The sequence below is a fragment of the Anticarsia gemmatalis genome, chromosome 26 (genome assembly GCF_050436995.1).
Source record: "Anticarsia gemmatalis isolate Benzon Research Colony breed Stoneville strain chromosome 26, ilAntGemm2 primary, whole genome shotgun sequence".
In the NCBI taxonomy this organism is placed as follows: Eukaryota; Metazoa; Arthropoda; class Insecta; order Lepidoptera; family Erebidae; genus Anticarsia; species Anticarsia gemmatalis.
In genome coordinates, this window is record NC_134770.1 from 6,677,702 (window position 1) to 6,697,219 (window position 19,518).

The window sequence follows — 19,518 nt, forward strand, 5'->3', positions numbered from 1 at the left end:
TTATGGTCCTAGCCTTGTATTATCCATCCGCTTTCAATATTTGAAATATCTTTCGAAGAGTATTCGGATTTCGGCTTACTCCCTATTAAAAAAAACATCTTCAAAATATTATAGGCAGATCTTTTTTTAAGTTTTTTTTTTGTAGTGAGTAGTATTTATCAATTAATTGAATTTCTATATTTATCAGTGTAACATATAAATAATAACATGATAGTGCGTAGGTTGCTTTACTATCGGATGCGGTAAGGGCAGTTCTCATACCGCAGGCGAAGTTTGATAACAGATATAACCACAATATGTACCCAATAAATAAGGAACACCATAGAATATAGACCCTTTAGAACTACGGTTGATAATTATGGTTACCAGGGAACTAATGCCTTAGTTTTCCATTCCAAGAAGGAAGAGATCTAAACATGATCTATACATTTTTTTATTTAATTTTTATGGGGTTTTACGGGGTTTGCGAAAAGGCTGTTAAAATTTGAGATCATGGTGGTTAAAAACTAAACTAGTTATGAAGTAACTAGATAACCTTTTGAATAGTAAGATAAAAAATTCCCTGTATCAGCTAAGAACGCGAAAATTTTGGTTATCATCTTGTCATTTCATCCACCTCAAATGTCAAGTTGCATGTCAAGTCGTTTGAACTAATGCCAAAATATGACCCATTAACCACACTAGAAGTCGTGAAACTCATTGTACAAAGATTTTTCTTTCAACAAAAACAAAACAATCTACTAACTAACACAGATAACGAACACAATACGGCTACAATGTGTGAGTGAGAAACGTGCTTATAAACTAACTACATCACACTTTTTAAACGGTATTTTCTATACTTTCTTTCATAATAATTAACAAGTAATATATACTGAAATGTTCTTAAATTAATTCTCTAAATAATAGTGAAAATTTTATCAAAATCGGTTGTGTAGTTTTAAAGATATAAGGTCAAATACAAACACGAGTTTTTCATAGTGAGTGTTGTTGGCAGTTGTGTGTGTGCGTTTGTGTGTGTGTCTCACGTGGCGTCGGTCACGTGAGCTGTCTGTAAACAGTATTGTCGAGGTATTTAGTCAGGACTAGTTGTGGGATAGAAAGTATGGCCGTATTGATTATGTCTGTGTTGCGTAGTAAAGTCAAGCGGTGTTGATCGAGGTTTGTAATTTGATGGGTGAGCTTTTATGCAGCTGTGTGTGACTGATGAATGTTTTATTTGAAGATAGGGTTAATTTAAAGTAATTGTTTGAGTAGTCTTTAGATGGAAAATATGGTACCCTTAGGACATTATTAAAGATAATTTGTAATTAGGGCGTTTACAAACATACGAATTGTAGTTCAGAAACAGCTTTATACAGTAAAAAACTAAAGTTTATTGTTTCTAAGCTCTCAGTGGTAAGTTCTAAGACCAGGGCAGGACAAAGTGCTTCTGGGTATTTTCATTATATCTTAGAATTTTCTCAGTACTCACTCAGACCGCTCGGAGTATAGTAACGTGCCTTCAAAACAACCTTAGTTTCGTTCAGCTCTATAAATCAAAGTTAAAATAAATAAAACAGAGAGGTTATTGCCTCAACAATTATATCTACAACGTGAGTTGTATTCGTCAATCACGTTTTGTAAGGACACCTTGAGGACTTTGTTATATCGACAAACTGATTGTATGAAATGTCAATATTACAAGGTTGAATTTACATATATGTTTGAAATTATCTGGAGAATCAATACGTAATATGCATGCATACATAATTTTTGTTGAGGTAGGCACGGACCTAAGAACATCGCTTGTTACTATACCAACAAACTTCTTTTGCCTTGCTTACATCCATACAATTCTACAAGACTACCGTATAGGAGTATGTGCCTGACCTCTTTGAAGGATATCTCCTATATTGATGATAATAGCATAGAATTTTTTAGTTTTTCTCGAAGGCTACATTTCGCTTTATTTTATGGTGGGAGTTTCTGCAGTCCTTTCAGTCTCGTGATGTGTTTGTAGGCTCTGAATTCTTTAAAGATATGATAGTTTGTATTATGAATATCCAATAAAGTTAATGATACTCAATCTTCCTCCTTCTATTAGTAACTAATCTAACTATTAATATCAGAGATACCTTAACAAAAAAGACACAATTGTATAAATAGACATACAAATACATTAAAGCTCACGAAATCTCTGTACCTGCCAACTAACCACGTGTACCAATGTCCAATATGTTTATTGAAAGAAAATGTTTCTTTTTTGACACGTTGTTCGAGTAAAAACGTGCCTATTAATTTTTATTCAAAAGGTTCGACTGATGGAAAATTTTCCGCTAAAGGCTATTGAACTGTGTTTAGTGGAAATTGCTAGTGTAGGTGTTGGAAGTAATTTAATCGCGGTGTGGTTTAAAAAAGTGAGAATTGAAATTAGTTCATTCGTAAGTAAAATTAATGATTATCTTCAATGGATAATATGAATACCCAATAATACCCATTATAGCATTCATTATAATTTCACTATTGCTTAGCTCTGGAAAAAGGAAAGAAAGAAAAGGGCTAACAAAAAAAATGTTCTATCTTTCGCTACTATACGTCTTTTTTTGTCAAAATTCTCTGGTTTTTTTGTGGTATGATACATAATTTAAAGTCTTAAAATAGTATCTATACTTAACTGGGTCAGTATACCTTAAGAAGTGATTCTGAAATCTAATAAAAAAAGACAAAAAGAAACACAATTTTTTTTCTAATTCACCACTATTCATTGATAATAATATCGAGCGTAAATTAATTAAGGATAACCTAACCTACATAAAAACGAGTTACTCCACTACCCCACAAACAAAGGGACTTTACCCCACACGAAATAATGCACAACACGGCATCTAGTCCATGCAAACTAACACGACCTACTTCCGATACCCGATCTAAATTAAATTTTAATTATACCGTGATGTGACTGCCATTGCTCCGAATACCGAAGACAATAGTGCACGCGAACTTATATTAAATATACCTACTTATGCAAAGGTATTAAATTAGTTATCCTTCCAAATTTTCTTTAGAATATCAGCTGATAGCAGGTTTGAATGTAGCATTGATAAATATTTGTGAAATATTTCCCAAGGATGTTCCTTTGACTATGTGTATCCTTAGTTTAAAAAGAAAAGATGGCAGCTCCTTTGATTCAAGATAAATCTCAATCAGGTTCAGTATTATGTTCTTGCGTAGAAAGGTTAGGACACAAGCCAAGTTAACTTTCTTAAACTGTTATCGTTTAATTTTCAATCAAAGAAATTTAAGATTTGATCATCTCAGCGATCTTATCATACAGAAAAGCAGTCTTAAAGTGACTTAATAATTACATTAAAAAGGATCTTTTTACTCTTTAAAAGATATAAGATTAAATAATAAACAGTATGATAAGTAAGCAAGTAACGTAGAAGACGTAGTAACAGGCCGACCTTGCGCCGGCGATAATTTCGTCAACCAGATTCAATGTCATGCAAAACTCTGGCAGGGCACGCCCACCGGCTAACGGGACGGCTGCGTACCGGTAGCGTGTTGACGACGGTTTTGGAACTTTACCGTTGTGTGGCTTAAGCTTATTGGTCATGGGAACAGCAAGTTAGGAAGGTCATAGTAAAAGAAGGCACGGCTATAAGAAGTTCCTTTTGGATGCTCAAAGAATTTGGCTTTCTCTCTCTTTTGGGCTAAACTTATTTCGTTTCGTTTATCTAGGATTTCGGTTCTTATACAACCTGGATGTTTGGCATCTAGTTAGGGGTTGTATATTTTCATAAGTAACTAGATAAGACAGTAAAATTATGACTTTTAATGCCTTTATTTTTAACTAAATCCTGAACAAACAGTTGCTCCAAATGGGACAAATGTGTGCCGAAAAAAATTGCTATCTGTTCAATAAAATTCAAGAAAGGGGGATACCTACTTCTAAAAAACAAGATATATACTTGCGATACTCCAAAGCGAAGTAATCGAAGTAATATAAATTGATGCCCTTCAGAAGGTCACGAGTAGCGTAGGTAAAGTAAGCACGTAACGCGGAACAGTTTTTTGTGATAACAACTTTATACTAATTGTACAATTTACAGCTATAACACATAGAACAGTTGTTATACTACCTTCTGGACTAAATATCACTTGGATAGAAGAGGTTTCCGTGATTTGAGCTTTCTCGCTTTTTAACGAATTTTGTTATATTAGAGTTAGTCCCATTTAAAAACCAGCAAAGGTTTTCCCTTTTTGGTATAGATGTGTCTTTCGAATTATTTTGTGTTTCTGTCACATTTTCAATCATGCCTAATCCATACTGAAAGTGTAGTTATTTGGTTTGTTTCTCCTTGTTTTACCTCAAACGCCTGACTGTGTAAAACTTGGTAGCACAATAGGCTAAATTTTATTTCAATAAATACTTAGACATTTATTAATTATGAACTAAGAGAACCTGGGTCTTATAACTTATATAATACATACTCAAAATTACACCTTATTCTAAAAGGGGTAAGCAGAGAATAATAATAAAGTCCAATTACAAACAGCGAATACTTAAAGCCCGACAGTCACTAAGGAAATTGAATTTAAAAGGCAAATACGCATTATCGTAGTTAGCATTCATACTGTTATTATTATGCACATAAACTGTGTTCTGTTTGTGTGTGTTTGTGTCACGGTGTCCGTTAACCCGGTCTGTGTAAATTGGATATAAATATTGAAGAATTTTTACTAGATATACCTAAAATATTTTATTTTTTTCGGCTAATAGCGAAACGAGGGGGTATTTCATACACCTCTGCCTACACCTTCAGGTGAAATAGGCGTTATATTATGTATTTTTTTTAATTACCCATTTCGGTCCCACTGCAGGGCAAGGGTCTCCTCCAAAACGAGGGGAGGGGTTAGGTCTTGAGTCCACCACGCTGCGGGTTGGGTACTATTTATGTATCAAATATACCAAATAAAGATGGGTATTTGTTGTTAAGAAAGTTACATATTATGTTTAACGTAAATATTTGTTTCCTGTCAGTTTTCCACAAAACTATCGTATATAGTAAAAGCGAAACTTACCATTTATAAACTATCCCATATATTAAGTCTTTGTGATAAAACTAAGGTCACAAGTGCTAGAAAAAAAAACACAAATACTTTCTCTAGAATATAACACATCTTATCAAAAGACATGTTATCAGATAACACTTAAATCGCATTGACCTTATAATTTCTTTATGTATACATTTTATGTTTAACTAACATCGTTCTGAAGGATACGGATATCCGTACCAAGTACTGATTGTTATTTAACTAAAACATGGCAAAATGCAGTTATTGCCAATGAAATAATAAGTTAAGTTTTCATTATTTTAAACCACGAGACTTAACGAACGTAAATACATAAATTCAAAAGCCTAAAGTGCTAATTATCAAAGAAAATAATTATTTTTTAAATTTTTCAAACGATTTTTTGACCTGAGCTAGAATTTTTTTTGAACCAGGATCTCAAGTCCACCACTTTAGTCCAAGTTGTAAAAAAATATAACTTGTAAGCTGATTTTTGAAATTTATTTTGTTATTTCTAGTCTTATGTTACTCCTGATTAATATTTCAACGCTAGATCCTGACTTCCGCAACACATAAATCCCAGTTGTAGGTCTCAACTCGGTTACACATCCGGTGCACATAAGGCTACTTAAAACTTGAAACTAAACAACTAGAATATTACAAATCTCATGATAACAAAAGCTATATAACTCACAAAATAATAGTGAGAATATTTCTTAAAACATACTTTATAGCCTATAGAATGAAACTAGGCGAAGAAAACATGCCGTCTCCTAGGCTCTTCACATTTTATACACGAAGAATATATTCGACTTGTAACTACACAAGAGCTGCCAAAAATTCAGCTTCGAACGACCCAAATACAACTACCAACACGACAATACACTTCAAACTTTAACTACTTAGAAATACAACACAAATTGCCTTAAACAGCTATTCTTTATCAAAGAAATTTTATTGTCGACTTTACCTACAATTTTGTAAAGTTTAATATCGAATAGATGCAACAACCTTCCGCAAGACTGCCGCTGTGGCCTCGCTCCTGACATGCTCAAGGTTCGATTCCTATTATCTGCATGCAAACAATATTAAACTCTGTTATTATACGTCTAAGATTTATATTGACGCAGTGTTGTTTCGGTGAAAACTGTTTGTATTGTGTTCGTAACGGTTTGTGAATGTTGCCATCTGTCAAAAAAATCTCAGTTGCTATGTAGAAAGATGCGCTTTGTACTAAACAAATAACAATGAAACGGCAAATGTGTTAGAAATTTCATTTTATTTTGACCAAGTTTATTCAAAATATTTTCGGCTACAATTACCTACAGTTTGCGTCTTACCTCCTTATGTATAAAGGCTTACGAAATACATAATATAACGTCTTAATCCCGAAGATAGAGACTGCAGAATACTATTAAATAAGATCTCTATTTACTTCCCTTGCTTCTCGAAGTAGATTACATAGTTTTCTCTGTCTGTACTGGAGGAAACAGTAAAAAAAATAAGATAAAATAATATCAACTTAAAAAAGATTTTTGGCTATAGTTTGTGCGTATATTTTGCAAATAATTATAATTAAAAAAAGCAAACTGCATGACCAATTATCACCACGTGTTGTGTAAGTGTATAATTAAAATACATAAGCTGTTGCATTTACAAACTGTCGTCAGTAATTAATTTATAAAATGTAGACGAAATTAATAACAGACGAGTTTAAACTGATGAAAGGTAATTCGTTATATATGAATTTGGATTATGTAAAAGAAATATTATAAAAATAATTTAAGTCAGTGACTTTGTGTAGTTTCTGCTTAGCTCTTGAGAGCAAGATATGATTAAAAGTAACCATCCTTAAACCACAGCTTATGTATAATTGTTAGATAGCGTATCCAATAGATAAAGTAACAATATGAAAACAACTGTCCACATTTCGTCTGATAACCTAACCGGTACTTATACAGGTATAGGGTAATCGGAGGTAAATTTATCAAGCTGTAATTTTCATGATTTTTTAACAAGTAAATGACAAGTAAGGCTTGTAATAATGTTTAGAAAAGACTTTACCAACAGTGGGACAGTACCCACTCTAAATATAACGAATATAATGTTTAGAGAAGACTTTTCCAGTAGAAGGATAGTATTAGAGTCATAATGAATCTGTCCCAAGAGTAAAAGAGATACTACCTACTCAATACTTCGCAAGTAATCCTCAAGGTAGAGTTTGCTCGGTACATGAGCACTTAGAACGTGAGTCTATTTAAAATCTAAATATAGAACTACCCTACAAAGAAGACATTTAGAAGCGACCACCACCCACGGCTGCTCTTACTTATTTCTTATATATTTCTGTAAAGAAATTGATAGTGAAGCGGTGTAAAATTGTCTGAAGATTTGCGAACAAACTCTAGGTAAACTTATGTATGTGTGAGACAAGAGTAATAGGCATAGTCACTTTTTATAATGGAAAAGGAAATCGGCCTAATTTTTTTTTAATAATGTATTTTCTAAAGATATAACAGTACGAGTTTGTAAAGAGCTCGTTTAGGTAAAAGAACTGACATCAAACTCGATTATTGTATCGGTTCAGTTTCACTAATCAGAGTCTACATAATTTTGAACAATATAGTCTCTCAAATAAACACAGAACAGAATTAAATGTTATTTTTTATCAATACAGTTATCTTACTTCTCATAGTTCCTCTCTTACTATTACTTCCTATTCTACTACTCTCTTACTAGTCAAATCTATTAGCCATCACTTAAATCTTCACTAAAAGTGGAAAGGATCCCTCTTAACTTAAGCTTTATAGTAAAAATTGATCATCATACAAAAAATATGATCTGAAACAATCATCATATCTTGACAACAGATGGCGTTAGTCGAACGTCGTATTTTCTAATTTACGACAAGACGCGTGAGTTTTGAAGTGTCATATTCGTCTCCGTCTGAAGGTGATGGTTTATTAAAATGTATTATTAGTCTACATACTTTTGTTATTTCATGATATAAACGACCTTTCAGCTTTATTTACACGATTCAATGAACAGTGCACGAAAAACTACAGAAATTTCGTCATATGCAACTATGAAATGATAAAGAAAAATAGAATGCTGAATTGGTAACTGTCTTGTGAGTCGTATTTGTACTATTAATTTTAAAGTTCCAAACATTTTCTACATTAAATACTGAGTAGTTTTAGGACTCTACTCTTCTTTCATTAAAGCGCTTTAATTCTTTCTACCCATTCAATAATATAATTATTATCAAACCAGACATTCAGCCAGACGCAGAGAAGGACCTTGTTTTATATCATATTGTGATAGACACGAGTCCAATTTCACCACATCTGAATAGTGTTTGAAAAAGTGCGTTTTGACAATTGCTTTCATAGATTTATTGTTATTTTATCTAGCAAATAGGTTATCTGACACTTATTCATAAGCTGTGAAACTGCCTCTTAGTCGACGTAACAATCATTAGGACACAAATCCAGACTAAAGTTTAGACAATCAAAACTGTACCCTGAAACACCCTTTCCGAAGTAATATAACCCAGGAAGATGTTCAAGGTCATGTACTGCATACATAATAGATAATTAACTATGTGGAGCTTATGATAATATTATGTTATCATATCATATGGCGTTTGATTGCTTCCGGTACGATATCTAGGCTTAGATAGGTGTGTTACCTAGGCAAGTAGGAACTATTGAAAATAAATATTTAACTATGTACTGATACTGAATGATGTTGTATCATATATTTATAAAGGTTTTTTGTTGTGTTGGTATAGGTCATTGGGTTACTACCTACTGTTGAAAGTATAATATAAGTTCTGATATGATGTAGTATCATAATATTGGGTAAAGATCTTTGTTATATTGGTATAGGTCAGTAGGCTACTTCTACTTTAGTGTTAGGTTAGTTACAGCGTTTTTTCTTTTTAAACATATGTTTTTAATTATCTAATAGTATGAGAAGAATATTAAGTTTGATGTTCTTCTGAGTACATAGTAGGAAAGACTTTTGGGCCGAAACATCAATCAACCCAAGGTAAATTATGCTTGTTAAGCCCTGTGTAGTATCAAATAAGAATAGGAAAAAGTTTCAATTGCCCTTAAACTGCCGTAAAAATATAATTCTAAAGTATTAGGCATTGTTTAGACATCATCATAGATACAAATCGCTAATAAATCACGCCTTAAACCAAAAAGTACAGTTATTTCCAAGCAATTATCACAAACAACCAAACACCACGAAATATTAAACAAACAAAAGAGACAAACCACTAATTTGTATTTCACAAGTCCTACACTATACAGTTAATATGAAAATAAATCTAATAATAAAGGTATATTTACGTTGCTAAATATAACCACACGGTCTTATCTTGAGGACATCGTGAATAAGGTCGTGAGATATAAAAGGGGTAAAGGAAATTACAATAGGATTTACAATATAGAGAATTTTTAACCTGTTCTTTTATAAACAGGGTCTTTTTTAACTTGAGAATAATGTTATATTCTTGGCCTAAAAGTCTTGGCCAAGAATACTGTTCTTTTCTCATCAATTTATTATTATAATTCAGGTATATAATATAAAGACGAATTCTCGTAATGAAAAACGGTCATAACGTCATTTGATCTCAGAAAAATCTATCTCATCTCGGTGAATCGGTTAAGCTACAAAAATCGACAAAATTGGCCCTCAGGTTTGGTTTGTTTTTCAGATTGTTTGTACAAAACTAATTGTACAAAAGTAATATAAATTAACTATGTTTAAGACAATATTAATTAACCTTAAGGTTGAAATTAATATTTAAATAATAAAACGTACATGATTTACAACTCGTAGTTTAAAAGTTGTTTACAATATTGTCGTATGCCGGTGCTAATATCGGTCGCCAAGGTTTTGCCCGCGGAAGCCGGTGCGGCCGCACGATCGGCTACACTCGGCTGACATCGGAACAGTTCGGCTAACTCCGCCGTAACGTGGAAAAAAGACATTTGTCTTGGGAAAATATTTCTCTAAACGATTTTTCACGTGTATCTATCTATTTTAGTTTTTTTTTGTTGGAACGTGACCGTTGCTTTGTGGCTCTGATAAACTTATGTATTTACATTCATATGCATACATCATTTCATGTTATGTCGCTTGTTAGATAATCAAGGAACGTGCGCCGCGGAATTTTATTTTGATGCAGCACGTGTTTCAATTATACCTATCAGACTTTTTAAGAATATAACATTGACTATCGTTCGTGTATTTAATTAATAATGACTAGTATTGATGTGATTATGTTAGCTTCACAATTCCAATTCACTTTATACGGCAAACAAACTGTTTACTTAATCTATTCAAGAAGAATGTAATTAAATGAATTCAGTAAAATATTTTTATGGTGTAGCTGAAAATCAGCTTTGTGTTTAGAACAACCTCGACTGTCCTGTAGCCCTTTGTTGCACAAAAACGTACTAATTAGTTAGTAAATTCTGTCTATTTTGTATCTTTCTCCTTATTTTTATGTGTAACATAATATAAATGTTCTAGTTCTTATATCAATCAAAGATCGTAATTATAAAAGAAAATCTTTATAATGAAATATAAGGGAAACGTGAGCTCCTACTGGCGTCGATAAGTCTATATCTTTACATTTAATTACCACATACTCAATGAAATGCTATCAAAAGGTTAACAGAGGATTATCAATAAGATGTGATTATCCAGAGTAAATGGCGCGATGTCTCTCATTATGTTTCAAGGTCAGGTTATCGATCACACTGATAGCTTAGCTGTACGATAGGGCTTCTTTGTGGAAAATTAATTGTAAAAAAAAGGTCTATTATTCATACTTTAGGAAGTAAATTTTGGTATCAGTAAGCTTTATTATTGAAATTTGGATATTATTAAATTGTAATAAATTATCTCCAAATAATGTTTTTAATGTCTACCTTTACCAATTAATAAAAATAGTCTTTATTTTTATTAAGGAGCCCGAAATTGATCGTTTTACTAGGGCTCTATCCTCAATTGATTTAAGAGCATTAAAGTAAAAAACATACTTCCATGTTCTGTTTTATATTTTAGACTCTAAACAAAAAACCTATTTCCGTTAAAAGTATAATCTATAGATTCAATTGCAACTTTAAAGTCAACCTTTAAGTTACCAAAAGTCAAATGCAATTTTCTGCTAAAAATATTTTAACAAGTTAAAGGTTTTAACGTCGTACAAATTAAACAAGACATCCAGTACCAACAATATACTTAAAATATAATAAAAATTGTCTCAACAGAGACCCTGAATTGTCAGAGCATATTATCTGATTACATGTATTTAACAAAGTCACGGCCTCGCCGAGGTCTCGTCGCGTTTCAGTATCGACACAAACATACTATATTTAACTTTACATTGTATACAGTTTAGTTAATTGACTTTGTGTTTTTAATTTCTGGGCTAATTTTGAAGGCACTGTTAGAAAATGTTTATCACAAATATTTTATTTGTCTGAATTTTTTAAAACAAAAAGCAATTTTCTTCGACTCAGACGTTCGACAATCAATCTGATAAAAATTACTCCTGAACCAAGTGACTCCGTACTTCAAAAGGCGCAAAAAAGGATTTTTGAAACGAACTAGTTTTTATAGTTTATTTATTTAGTAGTCGAAGGAGCTAAGTTCTCTATTACAACAGCTATAATTTTAATAATCTATACCTACCTTACAAATTACATTAAAAGATGTGTACAAAAAGACAGCAATATACTCTGAACTATTGCATATTATCATAACCATACAGAATCCATCATACTTTCATGTAAAACTAACTAATTCCCATATTTCTTTGTCCTCAGGCCGTAGACTGGTGGTCAGTAGGTGTATTGACGTACGAGCTGCTGACCGGCGCCTCCCCCTTCACGGTGGAGGGGGAGAAGAACACGCAGCAGGAGATCACCAAGCGCATCGTCAGGTGCAGCTACCCCGTGCCGCCGGACGTCAGTCCAGAAGTACAGGACTTTATTAGGAAGTGAGTATTAGATGTTTTACTTTTAGAAAATGAATATTTTTTGCACTAGAAATGATAATTCTTGTGTCAATGAGTCTTTTATAAAGACAGGAGCTAAATCGGTCAGAACTAAGACACCCAAAACCTGTATTTTTGTTAAAAAATATCATCTAGCATATCATAGTACAGGCATAGTGACCACTTTATCTGATTGGACCAAAAAATCTATTGTTTTACTACTAAGCAAGGGTCTTCCTTTAGGATGATTGAAGTTTAGTCTTAGCCCACTAAAGTCCAAGAGCTGAAGCATGAGTCCTTTCTAAATTTGCAGTTCTTTATCCCATATCTATAACAAATGCAATCATCTTTAATCCTCATTCTTATGCCTGGTAGTTCGTTATTCGTCCAAAAGATTCCCTAATAAAATCATGGCTTCATCTCAATATTAATAGATTCATAAGGTTAATAAGAAATAAATGAAACTCGCTACTAAGTTCCACTCAATCTGTCTGTCTTTCGCACAGTTAGTGTACAAGTTTGTGTCAAAGTTATCGAAGACTCGACAACTTTGACTTGCGTTAACGACAAACGATTTCTGCTACTTTTCATTTGAAACTCCTTACCAATGGCTAAAGTTAATCCAAATATTGATAAATTATTTTTTAATCAATTAACTTCTTATTTTAATTACTTTCAAGTGATCCAAAAAATTACGATGAGTAATAAGTATTTGGAATCACCTCTGGAGTATCTTTCGAATAAAAAAGAAACTATTTTGAAAATCGGTCTGCAGTTGGCGGAGAAATCGCTGAACGAAAGAACTGATAAAGTATTTTAAAACCCCCAGTTTCTGTGTACATTTAACGGTAGTTTATCTATTCTATAACGTTTTTTTATATGAGTTTAAACGCTGTTGAATAGATAAACTACCGCTAAATGTACTCAAAAACCGGGGGTAAGTCGTTTACACAATATAAAAATGTTATAGCCCCATCCATTTTTGAAAATAATTTATCGAATTATCTGTATCACATTAAACAAAATATTCTATATCAATATCTAAAAAACCAACTGTGTTAAAACACGTTGTTTATTTGTAATGATCTCATACGTTCAAATATAATAATAGATTTTATAACAGGAAAACATTGTTTGGGCTCTCTTATCAAACCAAACAATGAAGTTTGGTGCTAATAATAATTACTTGGTATTCATAATTGTATTGAAAGATTTTTTCGTGGAATCTGTAAACAATTGTATATTTGTATGCATTTACAAATGGTGAACAAAATGTATAAGTTTCTTTTTGTACTAGTCAATAACATTCAACGATAATCTAATACATCGATAAACTTCTCCAAATCATTTCCCAGAACATTCAAATTACATAAATTTTATGAATTATTGTGAAATTTCATCATACTTAGATAAAATCACGCTTTTTCCCAGTAGAAGTAGGCAGACTCACATGCTATGAGCCTTACTTTATATTTTTAAACATGCAAGAGCAAGATGCGTTGTCATTAAAACGGGAATATTTGGGCACGAGTAACACATAGCATTAATTGACTAGGTTATTGCTATAGATAGAAAAAATCAGTTCAAAATTATAATAATAAACAAATATTAAATATCATTGGACAACTCACACATGGTCATTTGATTCCAAACTAAGCAGAGCTTGTACTATGGTAACCAAATAACTGATAAACATACTTATATACTTCTTAATACATACTTATATAGATACATTAACATCCAGGCTCAGAACAAATACTCGTGCTCATCACACAAAGATTTGTCCCGGGTGAGATTCGAACCCACCACACGCGGCGCTTTGGTTATTGCGGCGAGGTGACCGCTTTAACCACTGCGCCAAACGTGCAGTTAACATAAATAGTAAGGTATAATGTTATGTTCTGTAATCATTTAGTAATAAAATATGTGTTATTTCCACAGATTATTGGTGAAAGACCCGCGTCGTCGGCTCGGAGGCGGCGAGGGCGATGCTGACGAACTGAAAAGACACCCGTTTTTCCAGGTTAGATATATGTTCCGAGGTTAGTTTACTAATCTAGAACAAATTGATTATTGTTTGAGCATTTTTATTTTAATTATAATTGAAGGTAACGTCTTGATAATTGTAATACCATTGAACTGGAAAACAGTGTAATAAAGTACCAAATGGTGTTAATTATAATGCAAAAAAAAATATTTTTCTTACTGTTCTTGACACCTTAAATATAATGAAAATTATTTTAAAACATAACTAAACTAAAACTAAGTTTATAAACATGCATTTTTACTGAACGGATTAGTTAAATTGTGGTTTATAACTTAAAATGTCAACCTTAAATTGCCAGGCAGGCAGGTTGACTTTTCTTTTCTTAAGCCACATTTCTTAGTAAGCTAGTATAATATATTTGCCTTAACCATCATAATGCAATAGATGGAGTCCGGCTAATAAAATAAATACCAGCCATAAGGCTGCCTGTCCACCGAAGCGGAGCGAAGCTGCGGTGCGGAGAAACGGATGAATACTAACCAATAAGAGTGCACAAAATCTCCTCTCCTCGTGAGTGGTTCTCTCCGATTGGTTAATATTTCTCCGTTTCTCCGCACCGCAGCCTTGCTCCGCTTCGGTGGACAGGCAGCCTTACTGTCTCCCTGGCTGGGTAAAGTTCTCCTACCGGAATGAGGGATGACACATTGCCCGAGTTTGAGTTGGGAACTTTGCATTCCTTCAAGAACTGGGCATCTCCGTGCTTCAGAGGGCACGTTAAAGTCGGTCCTGGCTGTTGTCCATTAAGATAACAGTCGTTAAGCCATGTCAAAGTGCTCTTGGGCGGCTTGAACAACTTTGACACTAGGTTTACCACTAACCAAACGACAAACAACAAGAACTGTGTTAAAGAACTCTTAGGCTACTAAATAAATAAAGATATTTTCTTCAATTAACATTGTAATTCTTCTTACAGAACTTAGACTGGGAGGCAGTAGCGCGTCGCGAGATCCCCGCTCCGTTCGTGCCGGTGTTGTCGCACGCGGCGGACACGTGCAACTTCGCGGACGAGTTCACGCGCATGCCGCCCACCGACTCGCCCGCACAGGCGCCCAAACACCACGACAAACTCTTCCTTGGTTAGTTCCTATATTTACACACTGTTTTAAGGGCAAATTTGATGTATATGTCCTGCTTGTTTTGGAGTGTATTACCATATTGGATGTATTACACTTTGAAATCATCGTTCATTGATCTGATAATTCAACTTCGTGTTACAAATGTGAATATAACTAATGTAAAAGGTGCTTAGATAACACGCTCATTCCCACAGCTTTGAGTGTATTATAAAAAAAAATTGAGTTCATAAATTTAGAACAAATGTTTCACTAAAACCCTGATGTTACAACCACTTAAGGCTTTGCTACATACATTCGGTTCGGCAATATCTATCGGACAACAAAACCGACTCGACTCATTATTTGTTCGGCTTGTGCCGATCGGGTTCATCTACACATATTCGGTTGTGCCGCCCGGCTAGGCCGATTAATGCCAAACCGAATATATGCAAAGCAAGCCTTACACAGTCTATTCAACGTTATAACCTAGCTAAAGTTAGCTAGTTACTAATTTTTAATAGCGCGTATGTTTACAGGCTACTCGTACGTGGCGCCAAGCATCCTGTTCTCTGAGAACGTGATATCAGATCAGATATGGATGCAGGCCACCGGACAGAGGCACGACAAACTTAAAGGATGGGTCGCTAAGGTAACACACTACTTACAAAATTATATCTATGTATGACTATAAAACAGTGTTTGTGTTAAGGTCGAAAGTTCGACGGATCAATGATTTGTGCGATCCCCAAATAATTTTCGGATCTTGTTTTAGTTTGTGTCAGTTGTTTGTATGTTTGTAAAAGTCCCCTCGACACAAGAGCAAATCTTAATGCGGGAGTTGTCTTTTAAAACGAAAAAGAAAATATCACTTATCCCGCAACGGGACAACTGGGACAACAAAGTGCTCTATCTCAAAATTTCTTAGCATAATTTCATAAAAATTAGTTTAAAAGTTTAGAACAACTATCGGTTTGCCCGATTTATTGTTGATTTAGGGTCGGCTTGCTTTACTGCCAGACCAACCTGCGCCGAAACATCAAGCAAATTAAATTGAATTCTAGGAAAGTTCCTGAAATTGCAATAATTCATAAATTAACCTTTCTCATTAATTTTTTTGCAGGAATTTTGTATATGTCTTAATATTCGGGGTCAAATATTTAATTTCCGATTGATTAACTAAACCAAATTTTAATTACCGATAAGCTACATTATGTTTCTTTGTATCAACTAATTATAACAACGATTTGAACATGTTACAACTTGAAATTGATAACATCGTTTGATAAACACAACTTTATCAGTACAGGGGATTTTTGTATGAAAAGAAGTCATTAGAAATTGTGTTAATATTTTCGTAATAAGGACTCGTAGGTATTAGAAAATATAGTGTTAAGAACTGTAATATTTTACGCTAAAAAGCTTATTAAAATTTTCAAATCTTTCTATTTTGAAGACTGCCTTTGTGGTTTCGGCGATAGTGCATGCGATTACTGGTCATTCTCGTCAAGTCTTGGGTTCCATTCCTAGGTCGGGCAATGTGCTATTGATGTTGTCATATTTGTAATAGAATATATATGATAGAATATGTATAGAATAAAGTCCCTAAATATTCTGAATATAACACATTTCTTGTATGTCACGACGCTTAGTACATTAAACAAATCTCTTTCATCAACTTTTGTACTTTGGATTTCATGTATAGCAAATATAATAATGTAAAATATATTGTTACAGGACTCTCCATTCTTCCAAAAGTATTCAGTGGAGCTGAGCACCCCGCTGCTCGGCGATGGATCCTACTCCGTCTGCAGGAAGTGTATACACCGGCAGACTGGCAAGGAATACGCTGTTAAGGTACGTATTCATTAACCTTTAACTGTAAAACACTCACACACACTTGGCTTGCAAAGTAAGTCCTTCTAGCCATATATCAGATGCTGACCTTAGTGTATTAAAACCCTTACGTTTCTCTTATTCTAAGAGAAGATTGGTGTCCAACATATGTAGTTCTTGATCTATTTATTACGTGAAAAATAAGTATAATATAATCTAGTACTAGAATAAACATTTCGTATAATATATGCTTCTCATAAAGTAATTATAGTCTACTAGCCGACCCGCGCAACTTCGCTTGCGTCACATAAGAGAGAATGGGTTAAAAATTTTCCGTTTTTGTAACATTTTTCGTTGTTACTTCGCTCCTATTGGTCGTAGCGTGATGAAATATAGCCTATAGCCTCCCTCGATAAATGGACTATCTAACACTGAAAGAATTTTTCAAATCGGACCAGTAGTTCCTGAGATTAGCGCGTTCAAACAAACAAACAAACAAACAATCAAACAAACAAACAAACTCTTCAGCTTTATAATATTAAGTATAGAGCAGTCATAGCCGAGTGGTATAAGTTGACACCTCCTACTCAAGTGGTCGCAGGTTCGAACCCGAGGCAGCACACCAATGACTTTTCGAAGTTATGTGTGTATTAGAAATAATTATCACATGCTCCAACGGTGAAGGAAAACATCGTGAGGAAACCTTGCATGCCTAAAATTTGTTTAATACATTTATTGAGGGCATGCAAAGTCCCCAACCCGCACTTGGCCAGCGTGGTGGACTCAAGGCCTGACCCCTCCCTCATTACGGGAGGAGACCCTTGCCCAGCAGTGGGACAGTAATGGGTTAAATTTATTTTATTTATAGATTAGTATAGATTTGTAAATGGTCCTTAAGTCTTTAATTTATAATATTTGTTATTATTTTTGATGCATAACTTTAAATGAACAAATTCAAAGAATAAGTACAATGAAAATATTTTTGTCCACAGATAATATCAACTCAGAAGAAAGACATAAAGCAAGAGATAGAACTACTGAAGGCGTGTCAAGGGTGTCCTTACATCATCACACTGCACGAAGTTTTCCATGATTCCGTAAGTACTGTATACATCGACTTATTTTAATACTTCTTCTTCGTGTCAATGGTTTTTAAAGTTTCACTGTATATTGGCATTTTTACGTGGAAATAAAGTAATTCAATGTCGTAGCAAGGCTTATTAAACTGCTTGTCATATTAATATTTAATGTAGTAAGTGGGTAAGGAGTTTTAAGTGGTGTCTAAATTTTGTGTGATTTGGAACTATTTATGTGTTTAAAGTCTTAAATGTATTTTATCTATAATTAATATTATTAAACTGTATTGTTTGAAAACGTAACACGTGAAAAAAATTGCTACGACTGAATATAATTTTATATCCGGCCAAGCGTAATGTACTTATAGGGCGTACATACACTATACACTTCGTGCCAAAAAAAGCGAAACTCTCCTAAACATTTTCTTGAGAACTTATTTTTACAAAAATAATTTATGTACGTCAAATCCGTATATAATCATAAATAGGGGATAGTTAAGGGTTGTCAATGGTAAATAAGGATGTTTGAAATTCAAATTCGATAAATAAAAAACACGCGTTTTCCTGGACCGTGTACAATTTTAGTCGTGTAAAAAATTACAAAATTAATTAATTCTTCGATTTATGCAAAAAATTAGTCACGTAATATGGTGGAGAGTTAATTTTGGTATGTTTTGTCACGTTTTCCGCCGAAAATTATCATTTTAATTAGATTTTTTTGAATTTACGATGGCTTATTGTAGAGGCTTTGACTTCTCATCTTGTATCGCGATTTTCAGTCGTAAAAGTTTGTATCGGGCATTATTTATAACCAGAATTTGTTATTTATGATTGTGTTTGATTACATTTCGGCAATAATTTAGTGGTTTCGGGCGGCTTGGACAACTTTGGCAGTTGACCTATACTTACTATAATATTTGTTGTTCAGGCCTTCACGTACATCGTGACGGAGCTGGCGGCGGGCGGCGAGCTGTCGGCGGCGCTGGGCGCGGCGCTGGACGAGCGCGTGGCGCGCCGCCTGCTGGCGCAGCTGTGCGTGGCGCTGCGCCACATGCACCAGCGGCGCGTCGTGCACCGGGACCTCAAGCCCGAGGTGAGTGTTCACGTTCACGTACTGAGTGACGGAGCTGGCGGCGGCGCTGGGCGCGGCGCTGGACGAGCGCGTGGCGCGCCGCCTGCTGGCGCAGCTGTGCGTGGCGCTGCGCCACATGCACCAGCGGCGCGTCGTGCACCGGGACCTCAAGCCCGAGGTGAGTGTTCACGTTCACGTACTGAGTGACGGAGCTGGCGGCGGCGCTGGGCGCGGCGCTGGACGAGCGCGTGGCGCGCCGCCTGCTGGCGCAGCTGTGCGTGGCGCTGCGCCACATGCACCAGCGGCGCGTCGTGCACCGGGACCTCAAGCCCGAGGTGAGTGTTCACGTTCACGTA

General features: G+C 34.5%; 1 protein-coding gene across 1 annotated transcript in view; it reads left to right on the forward strand.

Moving 5' to 3' along the window:
- LOC142984224 (ribosomal protein S6 kinase alpha-5-like) overlaps positions 1-19,518 on the forward strand; it is a 109,190-nt gene that overhangs the window by 82,353 nt on the left and 7,319 nt on the right. The window contains exons 7-13 of the mRNA XM_076131673.1: positions 11,910-12,082; positions 14,021-14,102; positions 15,040-15,202; positions 15,718-15,830; positions 16,916-17,035; positions 18,007-18,111; positions 19,019-19,183. Coding sequence (XP_075987788.1) covers positions 11,910-12,082; positions 14,021-14,102; positions 15,040-15,202; positions 15,718-15,830; positions 16,916-17,035; positions 18,007-18,111; positions 19,019-19,183 — 921 coding nt within the window. The remainder of the gene's footprint in view (positions 1-11,909; positions 12,083-14,020; positions 14,103-15,039; positions 15,203-15,717; positions 15,831-16,915; positions 17,036-18,006; positions 18,112-19,018; positions 19,184-19,518) is intronic.